A 9,865-nucleotide genomic window follows, 5' to 3' on the forward strand; every position below is an offset into this window, starting at 1 on the left:
TTCACTAATTCATTTATATACATCTTCTAAGTGAGATGTGGAGTTAAAACACTTGCAATAATATGGATTGATTACTCAGGGCTATAATCCTACTTTTCACATAGCTCTAAGGTCATTTTAATCTGTCTCATATGGTAGATTTATATTTGAGATGTTCTGTCAACTCTTATTTTCTTCCTGGCTGGTAGAATGTCATTCTGATATGATGTCATAGACATTCATAGAATTAAAACAGTGATGTAAGTCTGGAGAGAAAAAACATGAATTCTACTAATAGATTAATTAGCTTGTGGCTATTGTTTGTTTCTGCTTTTGGAGACTGGGCTTCACTATGATGCAGCCCAGGCTGTCCTTAGACCACAGTAATCCTCTTGCCTCACCCTCTCCTGAAGGGCTGGTATTACAGATGTTTGCTCCCATGCCCAGCTAATCTTGTGGATTTTAAATTAGAATTCTAATATGGGTATCAACACAGTTTTGCAAATGTTGAAGGACAACCACTGCTCTAAGATATTTGATTGAAGCATTGCAGTATAATAGAATTTTATTTTATTTTATTTATTTATTTACTTATTTATTATTATTATTATTATTATTATTATTATTATTATTAGTTTGAGACAGGGTCTCCGTGTAGCCCCAGCTGTCCTGGAACTCACTATGTAGACCAGGCTGGCCTTGAACTCACAGAGATCCGCCTGCCTCAGAAGCCTAGACCCTGGGATTAAAGGCGTGCACCACCATGCCCGGCTGTATAATAGAATTTTAAATCATAAAGCAGAATTAGAAGTTTTGTGTAATGTTCAGAGGAAATTAAGTCCCCCAAAAGTTAAGCAACACACTTGGGATCACACAGTTAATTAGCTGCAGAGTCAGAAGTAGGATCCAGGACGTAATTACTGAACTTTAAAGGCACCTCTTACTTTCAAAGCAAAATTTTCCTCTTCCTTATTTTCAATGGCCACTCCCTCTGTTTTGTAGAGGCCGGGGATCAATGTGGATTGTGTTATGTAATATATAAAAAATAATCACTTATAATAGATTGTTAAACAGAAACATGCATGAAATAAATATAGGAAGTTAGGTTTCATAGTCACACATTACACAAAATTTGAGGCATCGATATGAACTTGTTGCTTCCATTATTTTTACCTCTGGTTAAAAAAAATTATATCTCTTGAGTAATTCAAATAGGAAAGAAAACTGGTTTCAGAGTCTTACCAACCCACCTTGGAGCTCGGCTTCCGGGGGGCTGCCGATCCCGTGGTTCCACAAGATGGCAGTGTCGTACACGAAAGTTAGACGGAGCTCTGACTTCAAGTCAAAATGCTGCCAGCCTCCGACCCCCACAGGGGAATGGAACACATAGGACACGTACAGAGGAACTCGAAGGGTCACATAGGATTGCACTAGGTTTAGGACCTGAAACAACGAAATTGTTCCCATCAACGCGACTCAGTGTAAACTAAATCATACTTTGTACAAGCCATCCTCTCTCATGTCACTGAAGATTCTGTATGATCAATGAGGAAAGGAAATGACAGGATTTTCCAAGCTCCCATCACTTCATTTTGGGTCAGTTAAGTTGTTACTAACCATGGTCATGTGTAAACTAGCAATTCTAAACATAAACAGTATTTTCAGCAAACTATACTCACTAGCCTTTTAATCCTTTTTACTTAATAGAAGCTGTGTTGAGATAGTTTTCATACTGCACAATTCAATAGTTTTTACACCACACAATTCAATAGTTTTAGAAATATTTATTTATGTGTGTGAGTGTTTTCCCTGCATTTATGTTAGTGCACCTGTGCATGCAATGCCTGCAATGCCTGCAGATGCCAGAAGAGGGTGTCGAAAACCTTGCAACTGGAGTTACAGGTGGTTGTTAGCCACCGTGTGGGTGCTGGGAACCAGCAGTCAGTGCTCTTAACTGCAGAGTCATCTTTTTTTTTCTCTTTTTTTGAGACAAGATTACTATGTAGCCTTGACTGGCCTAGAATTCACTTTGAAGACCAGGCTGGCCTTAAACTCACAGAAATTCTCCTACTTCTGCCTCCCAAGTGTTGGGATTAAAGGCTTGCACCACCACACCTGGCTTTTTTTTTTTTTTAAATTATACAGAAGAAGGTAGGAGGAATAATAAAGATATGAAAACAAATACAGTAATGACATGAGACATTTACGATGACTCAAGAATAGTTAACATGAATTGTCTTTGAATTTTATGTTTTCTTCAGGTGTTTGTCAGATGGGGTAGCAGGCAAAAGAGGATAAATTAATCTTTATTTATAAAATATTTACCAAATTTCAGACAATGTGTTGGTTCCTAATAAAAGTTATATAATATTTTCACTCATTATTATATTTGTATGTATGCATGAGTGGTTTGATGAATGGATGGGTGATGTATAGAAAAAGAGGTAGAAAATAAATCTCAAAGAAATTAGACAAGTTCAGTAGAATTCTTTAAAACCTCCTGAGTGGCCTGCCAAAACTGGAACCTCTTTTCTGGCCCATGCTTACCTACTCTCCCACATGTCACTGAATTCCAAATAACACTGAGGGCAGTCCCAAAACCATCTAACAAAAATTACTTAATTACAGTCTGGAGACAGAGGCAGCAGATCTCTGTGAGTTCAAGGCCAGCCTGGTCTAAATACTGAGTTCCAGGACAACTGGGGCTACAGGGAGACCCTGTCTCAAAAAGACTAAAAAAAGAAACCCAGTAGTCACCTTGTATTCCAGAAAGCACAAAAGCTGGACAATCAGACAGCTCACTAAGAAGCTGTAAGGACAGTAGAACAAATACAACTAGCCTCTTCTGTGCGAAAGGAAAGGGACAGCTGACACTTCTTAGGCTGTGGGATGCTGGTGTCCTGCACAGAGCTGACAACAGGGGTCAGATAGATTTAAATCATAGGACTATGCTGTGGCATGCCATTCTAGCATGGAGTTAAACGTAAACCTCTCACATCTCACAAATGAGAGGCTGAATCAGTAGCAGAAACGTATAAGACGAGAACAGAGGACAAACAAGCTGCTTGGTTCTCACCCATGGGAAGATAACCTTCCCCTCTCTGCTAGCTGGGTGGGGCATCAGGAAAGGGATTTTGCAAGTTGAACCCTTTGAGATGTGTTTTCTAAGAGTGGCTACCCAGCCCTAAGTGATGCATCCACAATGCGACGTTTACACCTAAGGCTCAGGGAACACTGCAGAAGAGGGGTGGGAAGATTGTAAGAGACAGAAGGACAAGACACCTGCTGCTAGTTGACACATTGTAGACATGACAGGGGAGCTGCACCAATGAAATCTCTATAGTAAGGTGGTCTAGATCAGCATAATGACAAAACCAGTGCACATGCCAAGGTGGATGGGGGAATGTCAGGGGGTCCCACCTCAGATGAAAAGCTACAGGCAATCAATGGATGTTGAGGGAAGGAGAATCAGTTTTCTCCAGGGACTAATGCCAGGAGAGGTTATCTGATCCCAAGTGGGCAGCCCTAAACACAGGTACACATGAGCACCACTAAATGGACTCAGTGCATTATACATATATATCTACTTATAAATATATGTGTGTATATGTAACAATAATCATCGATTAATAAGACAAGTCATTGGGCCGGAGTTGAGGCGTGGGAGGAGCTGTGGGGGAGGAATGGAAATACTGCAGATACAATACTCATGTACGAAATTCTCAAAAACAGAAAAGGATAAAAACACAGTATCTTCTAATTCTGAATTAGCAGTGCATTCCTTCACTGTGGAGATGCTGACCATCCCATCTGTAATGTTTTATCCAGAGCTCTTAGAAATTTGCATTCGCCTTTTAAATCTTAGCTTACCATGTGAAGCATATCTCCACATAAACAGGGGCTTCTTTCCTTGACTTTATATGACTAATTACTAATTTTCAATTTTAATCTTACAACTTGTACTGTAAATTATTTCTATAAATCTTATCATTTTTGTTCTTGTTATTGCTTACTGTTGAATCCTTATGAGATAAATAACCTATTACCAGCTACAATCCCTTTTACTTTGTTGTACCTTTAACAAGTAATTGCCTTTGGCTAGTAGAATATATTAGTGCTCACATTTTAAATAAATTTCCCTTTCATGACGTTTCAGATATTTTTAAAAAGTGGCTGTAATCCCTGAACAATTGATTTCTGAAGGGCAGTGTTAACACTCAGGCTGTGTAAGAGAGTGACTAAGTCACCCTGAATGCCACTGGTAATTAGGATTCATAATTCATCCTGTGAATTAAGAAACCGTTACTTAAAAATATTAGGCTGTAGGCATGGATTTCCAATTAAAAAATGTGTTACAAATGACTTTTGGTAATATTAATACATACTCTATCAAATGTTACGAATAGCACTATTTTGGAGACAATTACTAACATTTACTCTTTGTAAGTTAATTGGAATACAGTTTCCTGAGTAATTCTCATTTCATTTTATTTTTAATTTTTTTTTTTTTTTTTTTGAGACAGGGTTTCGCTCTTAGCCTGCCCTGGAACTTACAATGTAGTTCAGGCTGGCCTTGTACTCTTGGCAATCCTCCTGCCTTAGCCTCCTGACTGTTGAGATTACAGGTATGAGTCACACATCTGGCTTGATTTTGTTTGATGCCTGAGGTAAAATATGATGATTTCTGGATGTAGAACCTACACCTTACTGCCTTTTCTTTTTCTATAGGGCCAAGATTTTTTGTCTACTTAGAATCTCTGCCTGGGGGGAACCAGAGCTGAAATGTTATTACCTCATTCAGGTCACCTGCCTATTTTTTCCTTCAACTGAAGACTGCAATGCAATTAATAATTTTTAGACATCTCCTTAAAGAACATTCAATTTCTTTTAGCCTTTTTCCTCAGGACTTTTGAAGGTATAAATCTTCAACTGAAGCCCAATGAGTTACCTGACATGCCTTATTGACATTTGAAGTAAATCAACAAAGTTGAACAACACTTTTAAAGAGCATAATAGAAGGAAAAGTATAAAATGCAAATGCTTTGTAGGAACTATTGCCAGATTGATATTAGTGCAACTGAGGGCCCAGCATGTATTTGGAGAGGATATCACCTGCCTAATGGTCTAAGAAAGGCTGGCACTCTGTGTGTGAGATGAATGGGGAAGGGGATGAAGAGCATTATAGTGCTTCACACATTCAGCCTCCATTTTGAGTGCTCAGTAACCACACACAGCCGGTGGCTGTCATACTGGACAGCACAGACCCATGTTCCAGGGGATCCAGTGGCCTCTTCTGTCCTCTGCATTGCAGGACACGGGTGCACTTACCTACATGCAGGCAATACATACATACACATAAAATAAAACTAATAAAATAAAAAAGAATATCTTTAAAGAAAAGAAAGAATCATTGAAGGGGTACCCCAATTGCCTCACCCTGCATCCCTGTTCAGCATGGAAGAAGCCAGAGCGGTCAGCGTCCCGATCCCCTATTGGCAATTTGGATAACCTATCTAGGGGATGGTATGATAAGAATAGGAGGTAAGAATTGGCTAGGCAGTTAGGGTAAAAAGACCCCAAAGAAAAGTAGCCAGTTACTTGGCTAAAAATCAAAATGTCTTTGGGCCTCTTAGCAATATACTCTGTTCCAAAGGACAAAAATGTCAAAAATATTTGGGCGCTCTTATCTTATCCCTAAAAGATTTTAGGGTTACTTCTTCAGAGGAGGTAATGTTAAGAGCAACAAAAAGTCCCATTTAAAAAAAAAAAAAAGAGTACAGGAAGATATGGGAGGAGTTGGAGGGGAGGGAGTGGGTGTGGATTTAATCAAAACACCTTACATGCATGTATGAAATTCTCAATAAAGTTTTTAAAGTTAAAAAAAGACAGAAAGAGAAAGAAAATAAGAACCATTTAAAACCATTTTATCCAAACATGTATATGCCACTTTCATGCATGATATGTGTATGAGTATTTACCTTAAAGATTGAAAACTCAGAACTGTTAGAATTCTTCCTCAGGGCTACCACTGGTAGGGAATGACCCCTTTGCAACAAGTTTCTCTTGCCCCTTTTGTTGTGTAAACATCTTTATCAAGACGGAAGTAGTGAGGGATATGTACAGAGGTCATCAATCTCAAAAGCTTCAAGTCTCTCAGTGTGCACTTAGCAGCTCAACTGAGGTGACTGTTTTAATGACTTAGAATTCTTAGTCAAGGTTCTCAGGCCTAGCTCGGGCTGTGCAGCCTGTGCATCAGCCCAGCCACATGAGGCCCCAGATCCCTACCTGCCTGAACTGTCCTCACACTCCCCAGGCTTAGTTCAGGTAGTACAATTTGCATGCTAGCCTAGGCAGACCCAGCCAGGAGTCACAAATACCTGCTTTCTCCATGACCACTGAACTGGAATCACCCCTATGCCTCCAATCAAAAATCAACCCCAAGTATCTGAAGGGACTGATCTACCAACTGTTCATATGTGATCTGAAATCAACCAAGCTTGGGCAACAGCAAAAACAGAATCAAGCTTCCACTTAACAGATACAGGCTAGAATCTTGTATCAGACACACAACCAATGAAAGAAGCCCACAAACACAGATCACTTTGCAAAAGCACAAATAACACGAAAAGTCGAGACAATATGACCCCTGCTCCCAAACCCACAAGTCCTATAGAAATGTTCTCCAATGAGAATTACTGAGATGAACCTCTGGATACAGAATTTAAAAGAACAGTCATAACTGTGATCAAAGAATTCGAGGAGTATAAAGAAGACATGAACAAACACCTTAATGAACTTAAAGAGGAGAGACATTAACTCCTGGGTGAAGTCCCAGGAAATACAAATGAATGAAATGATGAAGACAATTCAGGATTTGAAAATTGAATTTTAATAATGAAAGAGATAATGACAAAAACGCAAATTGAAATGAAGATGGAATTGAAAAAACTGAATAACCCAATTAGAGAACTCGGTAATGTCTTACCAACAGAACAGATCTAGTAGAAGACAGAATGATCAGGATTTGGAGATAAAACAGAGGAACTGGACCACTCAATTAAAGAATACAACAGTTTTACAAAGCAAGCAAAACTAATATGCAGAAACTTTAGAATAACATAAAATGACCAAATCTACAAATTATAGGCACAAAAGGAGAAGAATCCCAGGTCAGTAGCACAGATCAGATCTTCAACAAGATCATAGAAGGAAACGTCCCTAAATTAAGAAAAGACATATCCATATAGATACAAGAAGCACACAGAACACCAAATAGACAGGGCCAGAAAAAAAAACAACAACAACAAAAAACTCCCAAAGGCATATTATAGTTAAAACACTAAGTATACAGAACAAAAAGGGAGTATGGAAATCTACAAGTCACATATAAAGGAAAAGTCATCAGAGTAACAGTTAACTTCTCAGTGGAAACTTTAAAGGCCAGAAGAGCCTGGAGCAATTTAGAAATTAGTCTCTAAGTTCTAAAAAAGCATAGATACCAACCCAGGCTATTTTCTTCAGCAAAAGTATCTGCCATAGTGAGAGAAAAGCTTTCCTTGATATAAACAGGTGAAAAGAATCAATTCATCAAACCAGCCCTACAGAGAATTCTGGAAGCAATACTATGTACTGAAGAGAGGACTAAGTACAGACAGTAGGCTACAGAAAGAAAACAATCAAAAAAGACAGGGTTCAAAACACACCTTTCAATAATAACTTTAAATATAATGGCCTCAGTACCCCAATCAAAACACATGGGTTAGTTGACTGGATTATAAAACAAAATCCATCTTTTTGTTGTCTGTAAGAAATTCATCTTATCTGTATGGATAGGCACCATCTTAGAGTGAAAGAATGGAAAAAAAAGTATTCCAAGAGAATGGGACTATTCTTAATATTTGACAAAATAGTCTTCAAACTACAATTAATAAGAAGAGGGAGCTGGAGAGATGGGTCAGCAGTAAGAGCACTGGCTGTTCCTGCAGAGGACCTGAGTTTGGTTCCCAGCACCCATACGGTGGCTAACAACCATCTGTAACTCTAGTTCCAGGAGCTCCAAAGGCCTCTTCTGCCCTCCACAGGTAACACACACACAGGTGTACTTACATACATGCAGGCAAAACATTCATACACATAAAAAAATAATAAATATAATTAAATCAGAAGAGATAAAGAAGAACAAGTTATTCTGATCAAGGGAAGACTTAATCAAGAAGACATTATGGTTAGAAACATATATACACTAAACTCTGGTTCACCCAGTTTCATACATACTAAAAAGCATACTATTGGACTTCAAGACACAAATTAACCCCAACTCAGTAAAAGTAGGTGATTTCAATACCTCACTTTCTCCAACCAACCCATCATCTGGACAAAAAAATAAACAAAGAAACATAGGAGTTAAATGATACACCATACATCAAATGGAGCTAACAGATGTCTATGGAATATTCCACTCAAACAACAAAGAATATACATTCTTCTCAGCAGCCCAAGGAAGTTTCCCTAAAATAGGCCACATACAGGGACACAAAACAAATCTCAACAAATACAGTAAAACTGAAATAATTCTGTGTATCCTCTCTGACCACAATGCGATAAAGCTTAAAATCAACAGCAAAAGAATCTCTAATAATTACATGAACTTGTGGAGATTAAACAACACACTCCTGAGTGATGAATAAGTCAAAGAAGAAATCAAGAAATTAAAAAGTTCCTGGAATGAAGTGAAAATGAAAACACAGCACAACGAAACCCCTGGGACACGTTAATAGCAGTCCTAAGAGGGAAATCTATAGCTCTACATTAAAAAATCAGAAAGGGCACAAATAGTTGAGTTAATGATGCAATTCTAGAGTTTGGAAAAACAAGAACAAACCAAACCCAAATCCAGTAGAGGGAAAGAAATAATAAAAATTAGAGCACAGCACAAATTAATGAAATTGAAACAAAGGAAACAATACAAAGAATCAATGAATAAGATCTGGGTCTTTGAAAAGATAAACAAGATTGACAGATCCTTATCCCACTTAACCAACAGAAAGGAAGAGAAGATCCAAATTAACAGAATCAGAGACGAACAGGGAAAATTTACAACAGACACCAAAGAATTCAAAATATTATATGGGAATACTTCCTTTTTTCTTAATTTTATTTTATGTGTATGAGTGTATTGCCTATGTGTATGTAAGTGCACCCATGTCATGGAATGCCCACAGAGGTCAGAAGAAGGCACCAGATTCCCCTGGAACTGAAGTTATGGACGGTTGTTAGCCACCATGTGGGACTTGAACTTGGGTCCTCTGCTCTTAACTGCTGCTCAGTCATCTCTCCAGTCCTAGGAATGGTTTTTTAAAAACTGGGGAAACCATGATGGAGGGGTTAGACAATGAGAGAGATAAATAATGCCTAGCTAGTTTTAAAAACCAGAGAGAATCATATTAGCCCAATAACCTACTGACAAATTATGCATGCCAGATCAAGAAATATATGTCTAGGCAAGGTTTATCTGAGAACAATTGGTCTTTGCCCAAGATTTATCTACATGGCACACAGTAATTAAAAGTACCAGACTGGTGGAACTAACCTTCTTGGATATTTAACAGATATACTTTGAGGCCTATAATAATTTGGTCAGAGGGACATAAAGGACACTTTTTGCTCCTTGCCCTCCTAGGTTAACTAGCTCCAGGGGACTATCAGCATCTCTTAAAGTGTCCTATTATTGTGGTGGGTCACCTGTCCTCTTGATGAAGGAGGCCGAGGAGACCCCACAGATGGACTTGAACTAGTGTCCAATCTATTAAAAGGAGGGTCAACACAGAGGAATCATTTCCTCCATCCTTCCAAGTGAAGCCAACCATGGTCCAACAAGACCTTTAAC

General features: G+C 38.4%; 1 protein-coding gene across 1 annotated transcript in view; it reads right to left on the reverse strand.

Moving 5' to 3' along the window:
- The window catches only part of Frem2 (FRAS1 related extracellular matrix 2), a 171,125-nt gene that overhangs the window by 8,826 nt on the left and 152,434 nt on the right, over positions 1-9,865 (reverse strand). Inside the window, exon 17 of the mRNA XM_008849363.1 lies at positions 1,230-1,422. Within this exon, the coding sequence (XP_008847585.1) occupies positions 1,230-1,422 (193 nt within the window). The remainder of the gene's footprint in view (positions 1-1,229; positions 1,423-9,865) is intronic.

Source organism: Nannospalax galili, unplaced genomic scaffold (genome assembly GCF_000622305.1).
Source record: "Nannospalax galili isolate Female #2095 unplaced genomic scaffold, S.galili_v1.0 scaffold264, whole genome shotgun sequence".
Lineage (NCBI taxonomy): Eukaryota > Metazoa > Chordata > Mammalia > Rodentia > Spalacidae > Nannospalax > Nannospalax galili.